This window comes from Sciurus carolinensis, chromosome 10 (assembly GCF_902686445.1).
Source record: "Sciurus carolinensis chromosome 10, mSciCar1.2, whole genome shotgun sequence".
NCBI lineage: Eukaryota > Metazoa > Chordata > Mammalia > Rodentia > Sciuridae > Sciurus > Sciurus carolinensis.
This window is the reverse complement of record NC_062222.1, coordinates 56,308,857-56,329,667: the sequence shown is the minus strand read 5'-3', so window position 1 is coordinate 56,329,667 and position 20,811 is coordinate 56,308,857. Positions and strand designations below refer to the sequence as shown.

General features: G+C 37.4%; 1 protein-coding gene across 2 annotated transcripts in view; it reads left to right on the top strand.

The window, feature by feature from the left end:
- Nucleotides 1–20,522, top strand: part of Dapp1 (dual adaptor of phosphotyrosine and 3-phosphoinositides 1) — a 46,226-nt gene extending 25,704 nt beyond the window's left edge. Inside the window, exons 4-9 of one of the 2 annotated variants that reach the window (XM_047565635.1) lie at nt 3,344–3,474; nt 12,703–12,750; nt 14,215–14,277; nt 14,938–15,023; nt 17,225–17,312; nt 19,189–20,522. In XM_047565635.1, the coding sequence (XP_047421591.1) occupies nt 3,344–3,474; nt 12,703–12,750; nt 14,215–14,277; nt 14,938–15,023; nt 17,225–17,312; nt 19,189–19,257 (485 nt within the window). In that variant the 3' untranslated portion in view covers nt 19,258–20,522. Of the gene's footprint in view, nt 1–3,343; nt 3,475–12,702; nt 12,751–14,214; nt 14,278–14,937; nt 15,024–17,224; nt 17,313–18,957 lie in introns of both variants that reach the window. The other variant, XM_047565634.1, reaches the window with a different exon arrangement.
- The last annotated feature ends 289 nt before the right edge of the window (nt 20,523–20,811 follow it).

Here is a 20,811-nt window from a genome sequence, read left to right as displayed (position 1 = left end):
TAATTCCACTCTTCAGTTGACTTAATACTATCTCCCTCAATTAGCTTTTGTTGGGTTACCCTTGAGTACCCCTTCCAATGGAGATTTGAAGAATCATGCCTGAAGTTGTCCTGTCCTTGCCGTAGACCAGGGGAGTTGTGGGCCTGGGAGGCTCATTCATCCCAGGCTTTTCCTGACTTAAGTCTGAACTACTGTGGCGTTCGTTCATACATTCACTCACCCATCAAGCCTTCACTGTGCCAGAAACTCTGAGCTGTGGAGGTATAAAGGAGACTTTAACACTATAGCTGCTCTGAAGGGGGCCCAGAGAGCTTTGAAATGAATGCATGGTTTTCTAATACCAAGTGGTTGAGCACTGCAGGCTCAGGCAACTACCCCAGCCCAGAGGTCTTCATACTGCAGCCCACCTGGTCCCTGTGGTTCTCCTATCTCTCAAAGCCTGACTCTGTGGTCTGCCCCATAATGGCCACCCAAACACACCCAGTCTCTCCCCAGACCTGTGAATCTGGTGTGCTATGTGGTGAGAGGGAATTGAGTTTGCAGATTGAATAAAGACTGCTAGTCAGAAAACTCTGAGATGATATTATCCTGGATTATGCAGATAGGGCCATTGTAATCACGAGAATTCCTACAAGTTAAAAGAGGCAGGCAGAAGAGAAAGAACCAGAGAGATGGCCACATGAGAAGGACTTGACTGGCTTTGAAGATGGAGTAAAGGTCAAGAAAAAGAAAAGTATCCTCTAGACTAGGGAACAACTTCTGTCCTACAGCTTCCAATAGGAAAGTAGACTTGCCAATACCTCGATTTCAGATTAGTAAGATCCATGTCAGACTCCTGCCCCCAGAACTGTCAGATAATAAATTTGAGTTGTTTTGAATCAATAAGTGTAGAGATTTTCTACAGTAATAGTAGGAATACAGGTAAGAGTATGCAAAGGGTGTATCTGGTAATATCTATCAGGTGTATCTTTCTATGTCACTTAAAGCATTATTTTCATATTAAGTATATGAAATAGGGTGAAATTTTGGCATTAACTTTGAAGATAGGACAAGAATTGAAAATACTTTGTGAAGCTCTCTATACCAAAGTATAATGATACCTACCATTTTTATAATTTTCCACAACCATTTCTTTACCTGGCACTTACTTTCTTCTTGTGAAGAAAGTGTAATTGTTATCACTAGTCAGAGGTAGAATGAAGTGTATAAAGGTTATGTGAGGTCAAACGGGACTGCATAGCCCTGGTGGCAATCCAGCCCCAGGCTCTGCCTGTGCATCCAGGACTCTTTTGACCACCTCTGGGGTAGGACCTTCAGCAGCCCTCCACAAGTTCACCACGCATCTGCAATGGTATCAGTGTTTGCACAGCCCCTGAGACTGCTCAACGGCTGCTCTTGATTTAAGTGTCGCTTTCATTCTGACTGTGAAACTGTAACTGGCCCCTTCTCCTTATATGACTGGATGTGTTCCCATGGAAGGGTCACATTGACGAAAGAGAGCACAGACAATGTGCTAGAACAGGACTGGGGCCTCTGATAACCAGGCAAACCATTTTTCATTATGATCCCAATGCAACTGACCTGAATGGGAGGCACAAAGAGGAGGGGCCGCTGCCCTTGTTCTTCTCTGAGACCAAGATCAGGGACCCTCTTTTGGCTTTTCTCTCAGCATGCCTTTTCATTTTATGGCAGCACATTATATGGGCCTAGGTATCAGAAGCCACAGTTCTGTTTTTGTAACCAGATGTCGTATGTACTCAAGCATTGTAAAAAAAAAAAAAATGTGTAGGTTCATCATTAACATTAGGGTTTTTTTTTTTTTTAACCATACAGGAAGTGTTTTTTTCTTTTCTCATCATCCCTATTGTACCAAAATTCAGTGTCCATATTTTCTATTTTCATCCTTTTTTTCTTTGCAGTACTAGGGATTGAACCCAGGGGTGCTTTACCACTAAGACACATCTGCAGCCCTTTTTATATTTTTATTTTGAGACAGGATTTTGGCAAGTTGCTGAGGGTCTCATTAAGTTACTGAGGCTCTCCTCAAACTTGCAATCCTCCTGCCTCAGCTCTGAGTTGCTGGGATTACAAGTGCATGCCATGGTGCTTGACTATTTTATATAATCTTTCAAATTATCTTTTCAAAGATGGCTGCTGGTATAAAGTATCACCCTCTCCCAATCCCACCCTTTCCAATCTCTATCCCTTTACCCCACTCTATTAATTTTTCCATAACAATTCTCATACATGACATTTTTTTTTCATTCTTTTTCTAGTTCTATTTCATTCTTTTTCTATTCTATTAATAGAATAGAAGCTCCAAAAGAGCAAGTGCCTTACATTTGCCATTGTTCCCCAGGGCCCTGGTCAATGCAGGGCAGAGCAGGGCAGTTCATGGATATTTGCTGAATGAATTACTGAATTCTTCATACCTCCTCTCATCTAGTACAATCCTAGACCTGCTATAGAAAAGACCTTAGTGAAATAAAAAACAAGAAGTCATAGCAAGGGAGAAAAACCCATTCATTTACATTTTTTATAGTCAAAGTTGCTACTTTCATATGGACTGATTGATTGGAGGAAGGTTGCAAAAGGGGAAATTTTGAAGTGCTAGGTCAGAAGTGTTTGAAGCTTCTGCATGAAGTTCCCAAGACTCCAGGTCTGGCCTCGTGGACTGAGCCTGGCTTTTCCTCCAGATGCAGTGGAGGCAGTCACAGGTGAGCACCAGCTGATTCATGTTCTGTTCCCTTAAGCAAAGCAAAGGTTTCATTCAGCTAATTAACCAGTGCTAGAAGAAAGTGAAGAAAGGGCTGTGAGTTCAGCTTTTTGAGGTCCACTGATTTGTTACAAGTTTGTTTTTAAACTGGTAGATCCTCCTATACCCCAGGGCATTTGTTTACTTGCTTGCCTGGCTTCTGTAAACCCCACCTGGAAGCCTTCCAGGTACTGCTTAAGGTGTCAGTGGTATCTCCTCTTTGAGAGCCTTCTGAACATTCCTAGCAAGGTTCTTAAGGGCTCTCATCATGGTTTGCTCATGTTGCTTCCACGGGTCTCACCACCCTGCTAGTTTAAATGACTATATCCATTACTAGTTCAGAGCACTAGGAGGCCCCAAATCATCTATACCATCTTGCTGTCTCAGTGTCCAGCTTAAGTGCCTAGCATATGGTTGGTACTCCACGAAGGCTGAGAAAATGAATAATTGAACATAAGAGAAAACAAGCAACTTTACAATCCAGTTCTGGTTATCCAGTTAGCATTTGGATCTTCTTTCTGGGGATATCATTTGATTATATATATATATATATATATATATATATTTTTTTTTTTTCCCCTTATTCAGGCACTCTCATCGTTCTGAAGCATCCCTATCCAAGACAAGTGGAAGAACCTTCCATTTATGAATCTGTCAGGGTTCACACAGCAATGCAGACTGGAAGAACAGAAAATGACCTCGTGCCCACTGCACCTTCTGTAAGTGACATTGGTCTGACTACTGCCATCAAGAGCAGGAAGAGTTGAAATCCGTTTATTCACATAAAAATTCTACCTTGGAATATAAAACTTGGAAAGGAATATAATATTTGAAGGTTGTGACTCAGTTCATCTGATCCAGGGTAAATTATAAAGAATACAGGGCTTGGATTGGGGGTGTAGCTAGTGGTACTTGCTTGGCATGCCTGAGGCCCTGAGCTCAATCCCCAGCACCACAAACATGCACACACAGGCGCACACATACACAGGCACACACGTGGGCGCACTTGCAGACACACAGGGCTTTAGCAACAAGACGTTAAATACTTAGAAGCTAGCTCTGAAGTCTCTATCTTTACATATCATGGTAGAATAGGTGAAAGCTGTGTTCAGCTAGTTGACTTAATGGTTGTTCTTTGAAAAATTTCTTAAGAAAAAAATTGTCTTTTACATTTCAGCTCTCTATGGAAGAAAAATGTTCTCCTGTTACTATAAAAACTCAGGGTGTTATCTTTTTCCTAGCTCTTTTTTCCTACCCTGACTGAAAACATTTGTACTTCTTTGCAACGTGAGCCATTGTTCAGTTTCAGTGCAACTGGAGCACACTCATTGTCCTTCAAGAGTCCATTTATGTTTGTTCTGTGAACTGTGACCCTGCAGATTCCTCTCCAGCACCCGCTTCCCTTCATTATTCCCAGGGTTCTTCTATTTGCTGTCTCTTGTTTGCTGAATGTTATTAGTACAAGAAATCTGGATTCAGGTGGTTGATAAAGAGGACAATACTCAGATTCTAAGTAGCAATCATTACACTTGAAAAATAATCACTTGCAGATACTCAGCTACAAACCATATTAAAACAGATGGTAGATTTTTGTCTCTGCAGTACTTTTTCAACCCTGCTGCCAGAGAGATCTTATTATTCAAAGGGGGATTTACCATGTGACCTGCTTGCTTCCTATCAGTCTGTGGTGCTCACGGTCTTCATGGCCCGCCTGCACCCTGCTTGTCCTCTGGCCTCATCTCATGCTACTGCCGTGCATATTTGATAAAACCTGCCTCTGTCAAACAGCATGCATTTCTCTATGTTATTCCTCGTTCCCTCCCTGAATCTGAAATGCTTTCAACACCATTACTAACTACTCAGCCCTCAAGACTAGCATCCAGGATCAGTACGTTGCAGGAAGACATCGCTGATCCCATCAGCTTCTTTATAAATGTGCCTCTTCTGGCTCTGGAGTCTGCTATTTACCTATATCCCAGAACTATCCATCATAGGGTAACCTGCACATCTGTCTCACTCCTCCCCGCCCCCCCGGCCTGACACTTTTCTTTTCTTTTCTTTTTTTTTTTGATTTTTGTTTTTTGTTTTTTTGTTGCCAGAGATTGAACCCAGGGCACTTAACCACTGAGCCACATCCCCAGCCCTTTTTTTATTATTATTATTTTATTTTGAAACAGTGTGTCACTTAGTTTCTTAGGGCCTTACTAAGTTGCTGAGGCTGGCTTTGAACTTTGAATCCTCCTGCCTCAGCCTCCTGAGCCACTGAGAATGTAGGCATGCACCACCATACCCGGCCAGTCTGACAATTTTTTTAATGATCTTTGTTTTTTAATTTTTATTTTTACAGACTGCATTTTGATTCATTATACACAAATTGGGTACAACTTTCATTTCTATGGTTGTATACAATGTAGATGCCCACCATTCATGCAATCAGACAAGTACATAAGGTAACACTGTCTCAGTCCACTATCTTTCCCTTCCCTACCCACTCCCGCCCCATTTTCCTCTACACAATCCAAAGTTCTCCATCCTTCTCTTGCCCCACCCACTACCATCCACCCTCATTATTTATTATCATCCACTTCTCAGAGAAAACATTCACCAGCCTGACACTTCTAAGGACAGGATTCATAGCTTGTCTTTGGAGCTTTATAGCCCAGCCCAGTTCATGGTATGCCCTACATTTTTATTACTCTGCCACATCTCCTGAAAAAGAAAAATCCTAGAAATATTGGTTGAGAAAGATATTTTGTCTTCATTATAGTTGGGGAAAGAAGCATCCAACCTCAGAACTAGAAACATTTGGGAAAGTAAGGTAATAAATAGTTCAAAGTCAAAAGAGTAGAAACTGGCCAGGTATAGTGGTGTAGGCCTGTAATCCCAGGGGCTCAGGAAGCTGAGGCAGGAAGATCTCAGCAACGGGGAGGCTCTAAGCAACTCAGTGAGACCCTGTCTCTAAATAAAATACAAAATAGGTCTGGGGATGTGGTTCAGTGGTTGAGTGCCCCTGAGTTCAATCCCCAGTACCAAAACCCTAACCTGGTACCAAAAAAAAAAGGAGTAAAAACCAGATCAAGACCCTACTACATATACTATGTATATCTTGTATGAATAGTAAGATGCAGGATGCAGATAATTTCTAATTTGAAGGATTGATGTAAGCACAAGATGGAGCATACTGAGTAGAAATAAGCCTCTTGCGATAAAATTCTGGAAGACTTGTTAATTCTTTGCTTGCTCCAGGTATCAGATGGATTCACCTACCCAAGCGTCTAAATACTGCAATAGAGAGAAGGGTCTGTATGATGCAGTTTTTAAATAATAGTGAGTGGTTGATTGACAATGATTGACAGTGACACTATGTAATAGTAGTCCATGTTTATCATGCATTTATACAGACAAAAAAAAAAAACAAAAACAACTCTAAAAGGCTTTCCAGTGGATTCTGAAATATATCTCATTACTCCTGTATGGAATCCTTCATGACTGGACCTCATGACTGTGGAAAGAGTTCTGGTCTGATTCAAATTCTTGTTCATACTGAATATGAGTTTTCATCTTCACTGGTTACCCCAAATAGCCTTGCTGTTCTGCACCTCTGCCTACAATCCGACAGCTCTGTGGGTTTTCAGACTTCTGCTTTCTCTTGTGGAAATGCAGTTCTTGCACAAGCTGTCAGTGAAAGTAGAGAATTAAATCCTATTTACAGGAAAAAGAACTTGCTTAAAGCAAAAATGAAAGATGTCCTGTTGACCAGAAATATAAATGCTTCTATGAAACAGTCTTTGGCAACTGCCTTTGGGGAAATCACTATTTATGTTTTATAAACAACAAGGCATTGCAATTTAGATGTAGCTCAGTGGTAGAGAGCTTGCCTAGCATAAATGAGGCTCTGGGTTCAATACCCCATAAAACAAACATATACACACACGCACACACACACACCAACAAAGCATTGAGTTCCTGAGATGAGGTTCAATTTAATTAATTTATTATACAAACTTTTGTTTTGATACTTGGGGATTGAATCCAGGGGTGCTTTATCATCGAGCCAAATGCTCAGCCCTTTTTAATTTTTATTATGAGACAGGGTCTTGCTAAGTTGCTTAGGCATGGTTAAGTTGCTGAGACTGATCTCCAACTTGCAATTCTTCTGCCTCAGCCTCCCAAGTTACTGAGATTATAGGTATGCACCACTGTGCCCAGCTAAACAAACATTTTTTAAGTGCCTACCACATACCCAGCACTGAGAGTTTGGCAGTAAACTAGGCAAAGGACCTCCCTGCATGGGTTCCTGTTCTTGTAGGGAATACATCACAAAACAAAGGACAAGGGGAGAAGAGGGAAACACAGGAGGCCTCTCTGAGGAGGTCACATTCAAGCAGAAGCGTCACTGAAAAGAAAATGATACCAGGTGCAGTCTGTCATGCCAGTGACTCAGGAGATGAGGCATGCAGATCAAAAGTTCAAGGCTATCTTGGTGAGACCCTATCTCAAAACATAAAAATGGATAGGGGTGTGGCTCAGTGTCAAAGAGCCCCTGGGTTCAATCCTCACTACCTAAACAAACAAATGTGGAAAATGGTGCAGTAGGCATATAAAACAGTACAAAAACCCTGAGGTGGGAACTCTACTGAGGCATTTCTTTCTTTCTTATCCCCGACCTCATACTGGGAATTGAACCCAGGGATGCTTTGACACGGAACTACATCCCCAGCTCTTTTTATTTTTTATTTTGAGACAGGGTCTTGCTTAGTTGCTTAGGTTGGCCTCAAATTTGTAATCCTCCCATCTCAGCCTCCTGAGTCACTGGAATTCCAGGTGTATATCACAGTGCCTGACTCCATTGCAGTATTTCAGAGACCACAAAGGAGGCAAACATGCCTAGAGGGAGAGAGCTAAAGGAAGGTAGTAGAAAGATGAGATTTTTGAGGCAATGGGGGGCCAGTACCAGTAAGGCAATGGTGTTCTCAAAGAACAGTACTTCCCAACTGAGTTTTTGGAACTTTGAGTATTTTAGTTGCCACAATGCTTTGGGACACTACTAGCATCTGTGGGTGTCAAGAACTATAAAGAGCCTGAGATCGTATCTTACTCGTAAGCTAACTAGTTGGCCTGCCACAGTTTCATGAATGCTGCTAGATGACACAAGGCTTCTGGGTCAGAGACAAGGGGGGTAGCTTCTTACAACAGCAGTAATCAGAATATTGGTATCTGAGCTTGTTACCTGTGCTGAATCCTAATTCCCACAGGGCTACATTAAAAGGGCCAAATGATAACTATGCACACAGTGGGTTTTATTATAGGAGAAGAAACCTGAGCTTTGGGAAGCCAAATCTTTTATAATAGGCACTAGCACGTCTGACTTTTGCTTTTGAAGGAGATGTTATTTCTGTCTTCCAAGGTTGTTTGACATGCAAACATACTTTAAAAATTGATCTGTAACAAAGGGAGGTTAGTGTCCTGCATGTGTGACATACAGAAACATAAGAGACCCACGGTGAAATCCTTCTCAATTGTGGGAAGGATCATGGAGGTTAAATATCCTGCAATGCATGAAGAATTGCCAAATCTAAAATGTTAGTTTTTCCTTCTTTACATAATATGAAATATAGCGTGAGGCAAAGAATATTTGTTCCAAGTATTGTGAGAAATTGAGAGTTTTTAAGTAACATAACATCTTTTAGCTTTTAATTTTTAAAAACGATCCTTCTCACTGTAAATGGAAAGTGGAATGGGAACTAAGTAAAGACACCTTTTAGGAAGCTATTACAGCTGTTCAGGGAAGAGATGGTCTTAAACTTGAGGAAGGAGGATAAGAGTGGTAGTTAAAGTGCAGAAAGGGGTGTGAGCTAGTCAACTTCAGGATGTGTTCTGAAGGCAGAAGAGACAAGATATACTGATAAATTCAATGTGATACAAGAAATCAAGAGTAACAGAGTAAATAGTCTTGACTATAAGACTATGGGAGGACTGGATTTGGAAACAGGAATGAGAAATTCTGGGTTGGACATGTTAAATGTAAAATATCAAGGAGTTATGTTGGTAGAGTCAGGGAGATAATATTTCAAATTCCCCATATAGAATAAGTCTTACAAAGCTTCCCCTTTGTGGTATTTCACATTAAAAAAATTGTTTCCTTTGCTTCTGCAACATCTTTCTATATTCTGTGATCTCTGACACATTTTATATTTCCTCTTCTTGAACACCTCCCTTGCATGTTGGTGTTTTCCAGTATTATTCGATCTTTGAAGATCTTCTCACACTTAACATTTTGGTGTCCTTCTAAACAATATATATAAGGGCTTTATAAGCTTTATATTGTATGTATATAATTGTGTGTGTATATATATATATATATATGTATATATATATATATATATATAAAATGAGCTTTGTATTGTAGAGTTACAAATATGTTTGTTTAACTATATGTTACATTCAGCTTCCGTGTCATTACATAGTTTCCTAAAACACCAGTAAGAAAATTTAATATCCCATTATTTGGGTACATCAATTTATTTAGTAAATCCTCTACTGGGTTTTTATATTCTGTTTTTATAATAATTTCAAGTCTACAGAATAAGTTCAAGAATAGTACAAAGAACTTTGTTTTCCTGAGCCATTGGAGATTAAATTGATTACATGATACCCCATCATTCTGAAGACTTCCATTGTGCATTTCCTATGAACAAGGGCATTTACCTACATGATCACACAGAACCATTCAAATTAGGGCATTAACATTGATACCATACCATCATATGCACTGACCTCATTCAAGTTTCTCCATAAGGTTTTCTCTATAAGGTTCTCTGTGGGGAAAAGATCTAATCCAGTTACAAATTGCACTTATTTGTCCCATCTCTTGAGTATTCTTCATGACAGAACACCTCCTCAGTTTTTCCTTGACTTCATGTGTTTGACATTTTTGAAAATTAAAGGTCAGTTACTTTGTGAACTGTTCCTCAATTTTGGTTTATCTGATACTGAATCATCATTAGATTTGGGTTTTGTATTTTTGATAAAAATACCACAAGAAGGATGCTTTGTGCTTCTTGCTGCAAACTCTCAGATGGATACAATTTCAGTTTGTTAAGGTGTGTTTTTGGTGACTTAACTGATGTATGCACTTAACGTTTCTTCACTTTAAAATCACTTTATTCCCTTTTTTATTAGTAAATATTTGGGGAGGTTTTGGAGACTATGTAAATATCCTGTCCTTCCTCAAAAATTTTATATTATCTACCAATTTTAGCATTTATTAATGCTTCTTTGCTGTTTTAATTATTGCAATGATATTAACAAATGGTGAGTCTCTGATTCTCTTTGTTCTTTTACATTTATTAGCTGTCATTGTACTGTAAGAAAATATTTGTATTTTCCACATTTATCCAATCCTTTTTGTATTGGTAGGTTATAATCATGACTCTCATTATTTATTTCCATCCTTCAAATTTTCTCAGTCTTTCAAGTTGGCTGTTGTGTTCATATAATCTCAAAAGGCTTTGATAACTTTCTTAACTTTCTGACCTAGCAGGGTGTTCCGGGCTTATATTTTCCTTGTGCCCAGCTCTAGAACCAACTACTTCCCAAAAAACAAACAGACAAACAAAAAACACACAAAAAAAAACCCTTGTTCCTTTTTCTGCAGATTGGTGTTTTAGAAATCAACCTTTCAGCAGTACTTGCTTATTTTTATTGCCATGTCACTTTCCCAGCCTACTCAATGAAAAGGGAAAATACGCATGCATCTACATATGTACCCCCCCACACTTTTTTTTTTTCTATATCTACCCAACTATTCATCAGTTCACATATCTATTCACTCTTCCATGGGTTCACACCAGTGCTTTCAATCCTAATCCAGGACCACAAGGCTAATTCTGGTTTTTTTCCTTTTTCATATTTGTAACAACTTTGTCCCACAGTGAGGAATATTGATCCCATTAACTTCAATACATTTACTTCTATGATGATCAACTGAATGTAAGCAATTTTCAATTGCTGCTCCTTCTACCCAACCCCCTTCTCAGACACCCTGTTCACCCAACTCAGGCTCCAACACTCAGTTCAAGGCCACTGCCATCTCTACCCTTACTGCAGATGCCCTCCACGACTTTGCCTTTGAAACTGTTCACCATCTGCCCCCTCCATCCCTTTGAGCAGAAGGCCTCCTCCCCCTGCCAGGCTTTAACACTTCCCTCCGAGCTGCTGACCCATCACCACCATCATCCACACAAATATTTCCTATATGCTGCTTGGACTCCACCCACCTCCCAGAGGTTCACAAATGCGACCACACACTCACACTGGTGCTTACTTTCTCCACCTCCTGCCCATGGATTTTTTTTAAGACAGACAGTCAGAAAGGCTAATCCTATATTTTTAAACATTGAACTTATTTCCAACTTGGGACTTTTACAAACATCTTTCTTGTTATAGATCATGAATTTTTAGAAAGACAAATCTGCTATAATTATTTCATTTCTTACAACCTGAGACCCTGGAATAAAATTAATATTCTCAGCTCTTCAATCCATAGCCTTCCACTTATCAAAACCATAGAAAAATACTAGATTTACAATATATTATTTGGGTAGAGGTAAGATAGGTGAGCGGTACTATTCCTTAACTTGATAGCAGTGAATAATTACATTGGGGTATTTTATATAAAAATTTACCCTTAATTATTCTGTAGACAGTAACCTACAATCACCCCCACATCGTAATTTTTGCCATTGCCATAATATAATACCTAATACCTACACTCAATTCAGTTGGTTCAGTTTTCTTAACATCAAAATAAATCAAATTGATTATATGATGCCAAATTCACCAATATTGTTTAGCATTGTTTAAAGAATACCTGGGAAGTCCATCCTTTTTTTTATGCCATAACACTTTTAAAAATCACTGGATATTACTTTTTACTTTAATTCTTTGTATAGTGGTGGTGGTTGTTCCTCTTTTTATTTGGTAGGCATCATTCATCTCGGGAAAAAATACTCTGGAAACTCCCATAAAAAGAACTTTGACGTCAAATCAAGTCATTTCCCAGTTTTTATTCATTTTTTTCTTACTAACATAAGATCGTATTAGAACAAAACATCCAATAGAAATTCAGTTTCATCAGGAATTTATGATTCTAAATGTCTTGATTTAAGGTTCCTTGTCTTATGCAGATTTCTGTTCAGACAGTCCCTGACTATTCCTTATATTTCAAAGGTTCTAGGTAAGCATGTGGTATTGCTGTTCCCTTTGAATTAGTAATATGTGAATTAAAAGAAATGACTCATTCTCTTTTGAACAAATCAGGTGTAAATAAATCTGCCTATAAGCTATGCACATTCTCCCATGGACTTCAAATCATCTTAGATGACATAATATTGAATACAACATAAATGCTATGCAAATCATTGTTAGAATGTTGTTGTGTAGGGAATGATGACAAGAAAAATTCTGTGTATGTTTGGTACAGACAAAAAAATTCTTTTCAATATTTTCAATTCATGTTTGAATCTGAGGATGTGAAACTGGTGGATAGGGAGATTCCACTATGGTTGACCATTGATGTGTATATGCATGTTTAGGTGCTACTTCTCTTGCAACAGCACAAGATGCTGGGTTGCACAAAACACACTTTGACGAACACCCACTTTTATAAGTGAAAAGACATGGTTTATTATTTTCAAATTGCTAACTGCAGTTAGCAGAGAGCCTTTTCCCTCCTTGCCTATTGCTGTCGAATTACACCAAATGATCTAGTCTACGCAATCTCTGACAGGGTGTGGAAGATTTTCAGGTGCCTGCTGAAGAATGAAAGACCATCAATTAAGGATCAAAGGCAGACTTGTTCTTTATTCATAATAGGACAGTAACAGAGAGGCAGATATCGTGCTGTGACTGTTCTGGACTTCACTTAGTGCTTCCTTTCTTTTCAGCTGGGTACCAAAGAAGGCTATCTCACCAAACAGGGGGGCCTCGTCAAGGTAAGGAAGTGTGTTTTCGCTCATGCCAGCCACAAAGAAGGAGAACACGCTGGGTAGACTCAATTCTCATTTTGACAGTCCCTTTTTCAGAGTGTAATTGCTAACTCATTTTGACCCACTTGTAATTTTACCTATTTCAAAGAGTTTACTTTTATGACTGATTAGTCAAAATTCTGGAAAATGACTTACTTATTCTTTTAGAAAGCCCTGCATTAGAGTATTCTACAGTTAATACACCACAAGTCATATAATTCTTTTAATGGAATGATAGAGAATAAAGGTAGTATGATAAGGCAGGATGTTTCTGTTCTTTCCTTTTTTCTAATAAAGAAGTCAAAATTATAAAAAAATGTTTACTAAAGGTAGGCCAAAGACATCACTGATAATAATAAAACTGCTTTAAAATCCCCAAAAAAAACCACAGTTTAGAACTTTACAAGTCCATTGGACCCAACTGTCTTCCATTTATGTGGTTGTTCTTCTATCTCATGTCAGTGCATCACAGAGACCTTCATGGACTTTGCTCCTTCCTATTTGAAGAGTGGAGATACTTAGCCTCTTCTTCAGGGGTAGTGGCCTGCTTGAATCCAACCTAAACATTTAGTTGTGTCCCTCCTAGGTTGTATGCTTTCTGAGGACCAGGGGATATTCACATCCAAGCATATTTATTCTTAAATCCTCTTATTTCTTTTGACTAATACATAGCCACCCAGGATGTATAAGGGTTCTGTTAGTATAGAAGAAAGTGACAGTGGGAAGCAACAGTTTTTGCCATAGAATTCTTAGGCAAGGTTTAGAATGTCATGTGGTTTGAGTTTTCTAAACCTTAATTGGCTTATTTGTAAGATAAAAATAGTAACATCTGGCATTGTTATATGTGAATTGGCTGTTAAATGAGAACTGTGTACACACGTACACACATATATATGTATACATGCACACATATATGTATATCATTAAATATATTTAATATGTATAAATAGTATATAATGTTTAATGTAAGTACATGCATAACGTATTAATAGTATGTACATATACATATAAAATTGTATATATGTAAATAAAATTGTATATATGTAAATATAAAGAAATTATATGTCAGTATATATCCAAGAATAGTATGTATTCACAGAAAGTGCTCAAAAATATTATCTATTTCTATTATAAAAGCTAATAAAATAGAAACTTTAGTGGTTTGTTATAATCATCTTGATATTTATGATAGACTACATCTTTTTTTTTTGTTTAAATAAGGTAATGATTTCTCTGCCTTCTTTATGAACTTAATGCATGGAATCAATTTTAATTATTTTAGAGATTTTGAAAGTATTTTCTGAGGCACACAAGAATACTTTTCAGACTTATTTTGATCTCATCTTCTAAATACTTTAAAAGTAAAAGTAAACTAGTTCAAATATTACATTCCTATACCCAAAACCTGTGCGTTCTAATTTTTTTCCTCAGACCTGGAAAACAAGATGGTTCACTTTGCACAGAAATGAACTGAAATACTTCAAAGACCAGATGGTGAGAAATAATACATTTTTCTTTAAAAACCAACTCTCTAGGTAAAAAGAACACCTGCTTTTAAAAATCCCTGAAATTCTCCTTATGTCAACCTGAAACAATAAATGATTGGAGATGTGAGTTCCTGATTCCTGATGAGTAGAGTTCTTTTGCAAAGACAAGATGTGTATCCCTGACCTATTGGACTGGCTAAACTGTAGTTCTGTAGGGAACATATTCCTTCTGTGTAGGATAATGGAATTTTTCTTTTGCCACGATTTCTTAACTATCACTTTGCAGCACTTTCTCCATTTATTAAGATATGTCCATTTCCCATGCCCATTTTATTATGCCAACTTAAGATTATTTCATTTCTTCTCACTTTCTTTATACAGAACTTCTGAGAAAGTAAAAGTTTTGAAAGAGAAAAATAAGACACCCTGCCATGTGTTAAAATTCATCTCTGTCAAATGTAAATTGATAGAGGCAATGTCTTCTTAATGCTTACTTTCATGAAAGGCTGATTCCAAAACCAGAGGAGGGTGACTTCCCTTCAAAAGTCTTTTCCATATACCAGTCCTTTTAGTGAAAAGGCAGAAGTTGTACATGGCAGAAGTTTTGTTAGAGGGATAAATGATGGATGAATTGTTGTGATTATTTCTTTCTGTTTTGTTTTTTAAGTCTCCAGAACCAATTCGGATCCTAGACCTAACGGAATGTTCAGCTGTACAATTTGATTATTCCCAGGAAAGGGTAAACTGTTTTTGGTAAGGTTTTTTTTTTTTTTTTTTTTTTTTAATAAAGGAATGTTTTTAAACGTCTTCTTGTCAGACACTTATTTTAGCTAAGGAATAAAAAGCTGTATGACTCAATGTCTACTTATGTGTGGGACTAAGGGATGTGGATTTACTACCACACAGGGCATACATGCTAAGCACACTTTCAGCTGTGTGTGATATAGTACCTCATTTACAAAGGTTTAAACAAATTGGCAGGTGGTCTGGGTTTGGCTGTGTGCTGTAAAATAAATGAAATACATTCTGCATTATGAACATTCATATCTTTTTGTTTGTTTGTACTGGGAATTAAATTCAACTCCATGACATGCACTAACTAGGTGAGCACTCCACCAGTAAGCTATATCCCCAACCCTTTTTTAAGTTTTGAAACAGAGTTTTTGCTAAATTGCCCAGACTGGCCTCAAACTTGCATTCCTCCTTCCTCAACCTCACCCTCACCTGATTGTAGGCACATTGTTGCCATTTACATCTTAGCTTGCTTGCTTTCAGGTTTTCCTCCAATTTTTTAATTATAATTTTGTTGACTCCAAGGTTTCTCTTCTAATATCAAGAATAATTTGCTACAATTTATGGCTAATTGCACTAAAGTTTTTTTTTATAATATCAGCATATTATAAACCTTTTCTAAAATCTTAAGGAAGTGTCTTCTAAGAATAAACATGTTGTCTTCAGAACAATAATGTCATTATTGCACCTGAGAAAACTCTTGGTAATTCTATATCAACCAGCAACAGATATCTTTTTAAAAATTTTTTAAATTTTTTTCTAATTAGTAACTTGCATAAATGTGCCATATGAGCTAGCAGAGGTTTATTTTTCTCATATAACATAAAATTGAGAAGCAGACAGCTTCCCTAGCAAGGCCAGGTCCAGTGTCTTTGCAGTTCTCTTGGCCTTTCCTCATGATGGCTACTTCAGAGCCAAGTGGCTACTCCAACTTTAGGCTACTTGTTTTCACAGACGTGAAGAAAGATGTAGGAATGATATAGGGTTACATCTGTCCCTTTGTACCAGGAAAGTCAATGTTTCTTCCAGAAACTTCCCTATAGACTTTCTCTTATAACTCACTGGCCACAACTGGGTACCATAACCATCCCTAGCAACAGGTAGGGCTAGGAAAGTGATAGCATAATCATAATTGATTTGAATTAATTAGATTTCATTGCCTGGGGTTCTGTTAGCAAGAATAAAATTATCTGTATTAATGGGTAACTCAGTGTCTCCCACAGGGAATATCAGTGACAATTCTAGAAATCAGTTTTACAGTATGTGTATAATATCGATATCACTCCATCCCACCCCATTGTCTACTCACCCCTTAACTGAATCTCACATCAAGGTTTTGCCTTCTACACAGACACCTACCTCTTATCTACTCAGCATTAATTATTGAAGTTAACAAAATATGTTAGGTTTTAGGATAATAGAAACCTTCTGAATTTTAGTTCAAGGCTTTTTTCACAAAAGGTTTTTAGTATTTTGCATCTAGACTAAATGTACAGGAAGGATAGGAAAGATATAAATTAGGGCTAGCCCAATGATTTTGACTGTATAATCAAAGACGGTCAAATGATAAATTACCATATATCTAGAAAAAGTCTTCTGTGTCTTAATTCCAACAGAAGTTAACTCATGGTCAGAAATGGGCTAGTTGAGGAATTTTATTGCCTCTTTTTCCTGTCCTAAATAACTGCCTACATTCACTGAAGACAGAATTTTCCTTGCTAAAGGCAGCTACCACAAATGAGTTTTTTCTGCAAACTCTCTCTTGTGTCGCTTTTTCTTTGAATCATGTCACAGGTTCTGAATCATCTGAGAACCCAGCTGACACATAAGTGTTATGTATAAGTATGTAAAGGTGTGTTCAGTCCAAGATAGATACAGTGAAGGAGCTGGGGGCAACCTAAACATATTTTTATTCTCTTCTTTGAAGTCTCATTAGAGAATATAAATCTTGCCTGTAACAATAATATGACTCTACAACTTCCTACATATTTCTGCAGTATGTTGGCAGGAATAACTCTGTCTATACCAGTTCTTCAAGTTATTACTTACCCAGGCCCTTTATCAATTCTTTTTTCTTTTGGAATATTCTAAATTAGTGTTCAACTAATATATATTCAACCTACCACCTAGAGTAGCTAATATTCTTTCTTTTGTCTTATCAGCTTAGTATTTCCATTCAGGACATTTTATCTCTGTGCCAAGACAGGAGTAGAAGCCGATGAATGGATCAAGATATTGCGATGGAAATTGGTGAGTATAAGTCTTCAAGTGTCCAGTCCTCAGAAATGATGATTTCAAACATATTTCTGTTGAGTCAGACTATTCCCAAGAATCTAAGGGATGTCACTTGCAGGCTTGTGGAAAAGTCTGTTTCTTCTTTGGGGAACACAAAAAGAGATGGAGATATGATTATAAAAAAGAAGAGTGGAGCTTATTTGAGTCTCAGCCCTAGAGACTAGAACCTAGAACCTAGACTAGAAAAGCCCTAGAACCTTTGCCTGGTGCTCCAGCATCTCTTACTCTTCCTTTAGGTGTGCAGATTAGTCTAGTTTTGTCAGGAGGAGGATATCTGGGACCAGAGTGCCTCATAGAGGAAAGCTGAAATATTTCTCTAGCTAAAAACTCTTTTAAATGGTCAGCAAAAGAAGCTTGCCAGAAGAACTTAACTTAGTTTTCCATGTATCACTTTGTACAGGTCAAGGACAAAAGGTAGCTATTTTACTGCTTTCTATATACCTCCTAGGAGGAAGACAGAGTGCTTATAAAAATTCACCACTCTCATACGGTTTTTTGCAAATGTTTGCAAACTAGTGAGTTGTTAGATAAGAACTTGTCCTTAAAACTTTTTAAAATTCCCAATAAATACCAGGTATTAGTCCATTTTTTTTTTTTTGTTATAGCAAAATACTTTAGGCAATTACTTATGAAGAAAAAGTAAAATCAGATTGCTAAAGAGGAAGTTAGAGAGTGACAAGGGTCTGTCAGGCTCAGGCATTTATAGCAACTTGCTTTTGTGAAAACTCACTCCAGAGACCAGCATTTCCTTCCAAGGGCAGTGGTACCCATGTCCCAGATGCCTCCCACTAAGCCCCACCTCTTAAAGGCTCCATCACCTCCTACTACTGCCACCCTGGGGACCAAACGTTTTCATATAGATCTTTTGGGGACACATTTAAACATACCAACCACAGCATACCATCTTGAAACTGTTTCCAAAAGTGAAACACTTGTTTTCTAATTATTATTTGTGTGTGTGAAATAATCTGATAGGTTTTTACTCATATCTGAGAATCGTTGGATATTCCTTTCTAGATACTTTGGATTTTTACTCTTGGTAATCTTTTCAGTTTGAAATCCAAACTAATATGCCACGCATTTTGAGATTGTTCCAATGTATTTGATATTCAGTTAGGAAATACTTTGCCATATGAAACTTTTGTTTCTATAAGAATTAATTTCTTACCTTCACTATCCAAGTGATACATAATCATTATAAACAAATTAAAGTAAAATTTATATCAAATGCACACTTTCAAATTTTTCCTTGTGAAAATATTTAAAAACAAAATTTAACCAGTCTGTGGTGCTATTTACTCACTCCACTTAGCAATATATTATAAACATCTTTCCATCTCAACAATTTTAGATTTTTATCATCCTTTTTGATTCATTAAATAGTGTTGCATCTTATAGATTATTGTAAGCATTATACTAATTCCAAAAGTGTACGTTCTAGCAACTACTTGACAAATGTCTCCCGGGAAAAAGAAAACCAGATTAACACTTGATAATTTATAGTTGCATGGCTTCTTTACTAATCAGCACGTCTTATTTAATATTTCAGAGTTTGTTCTTAAAATCACTCAATAATAGATACACATGTGTTTTATTTCAGTCACAAATAAGAAAACAGCTCAATCGAGGGGAAGGCACAATCCGATCTCAGTCATTCATCTTTAAATAGATCTTTCTCACCAAAGAGTGAGTGGCCTTGGCCCTGAGCAAGGTGGAATGTTCCCTGGCACTGTGATACATAGCAGGCTTCAGATAAAAGCTGACTAAGGATTTTTCTTCAAAAGCAAATCAAAAGCAGATACTGACCAGGACCCATATGCCATGTTCGCAGACTCATGGGAAACTGCTGCCCTTCCAAGATGTTGCCATGTCCTTGAGCATACTGAAGCAATTGTTCTGATGAGCCTCCACTCTCAGGTCTGCTCATTCAGAATACAAAATGCAAGAAGAAGGGTTTTTATCTTTACTCCAGGTGGTCCCCAAGCTTGCTGACATGAGTTGTTGAGTTCTACTCTGGGTCCAGGTCAGCTCACTGACCTCAAAGTTGTGCTGCAATGCAGGAAGGAAACAGGTGTATATTTGGGAAGCTTAGACAGCTTCTTTGTAAAGTATATCAAGATATCAGACGTCAGTGATTTCTGAAGGAGGGGTTGTTTTTTGCTTTTTGTTCTTTATACAAAAGTCAAAAACAAGTTTCTAAAACTAAAATGGAACCTGTTTGATGAATTTATTTTCTCTTTTAAAAGTCTTAGAAATCTAGTATGTATTTCACTTCTAATGAAAAAACTATGAGAACTAAATGTCCTATGGGCAATTATGTGGGACAATAAAGGCTAATGAAGATACAATTTAAAAACATCTCTTAACAATTTGGGGGGTAAGGTTTTAAAGAGTGAAAAACATAAATTGAGGAAGGGTAATAAAGTGGTAGATAGCTTGTAGTTTATAACAATTATATTATGTATAACAATAATGGTATGTAAGCCCTGGGTTATCTTTATCCGACATTTCTCCAAATGACCTGGAAGAGATCTCTCAGAGTGTGTTATAACAGTTCCTTCCCCAGAATGAGCTAGATAGAGTTAACCTCTAAGCCTTCTGGGTCTTCCTAAAGAGCAACTTCTATTGTCAGTTGAGGGAGTAACACTAACTCTACATGAAATATATAATAATGTGTTACACAGCTATTGCAAATCAGAGCAAGAAGATTGAAGTGAGAATGAAATACTGGTGTCAGAGTTCACAAACAGATTCTAACTCTTTCTATTATCTTTATCAACCCTGCTTTTTAAGGCAGAAGTTTATGGTGCAAAGCTATGAAATAACACTGCTCTTGCAGTCCAAAGGGAAAACTTGTTAACCAAGTTCCCTCTATTATTTAAGTATCTAAGTCTCAGAAATTACAGTATGTTTTGTATGTTTCAACAAGGTTTTTAATGTATTTCATATGTTTGTATTATATGGGATAAAATAGATGTCAACTTAAAATGTATTGTGTCAAGTTTGCAAAGTAAAATGTTATGAAAGAACTCTCAGAGATGTATAGTTTCATGTATGGTTTTCTTAAAACAAGGGCATTGCTTTGTGTGGGTAATATTGATTTTGCTTTTTGTAAAACATACCATGTTTATTTATACTCTTTGTTTCTGTTTAATAAATAAAAGGGCACAATTTTGCTGTTCATGTACTACTTTGCTATTAAAACACATTTTTAGTCTTTAAAATTTAAAAGAAATACAACTGATGATATCATAAAGCAATTATACTGAAGTTAAACTATGAGCCACAGAGAATTGGAAGTTGAAGAAATAGTTTCAATCCTGCCGAGTGTGATGGTGCACACCTAAAACACCAGCAACTTAGGAGGCTGAGACAGGATCACAAGTTCAAAGCCAGCCTCAACAACTTAGAGACCCTCAGCAATTTAGTGAGACCCTGTCTCAAAATTTTAAAA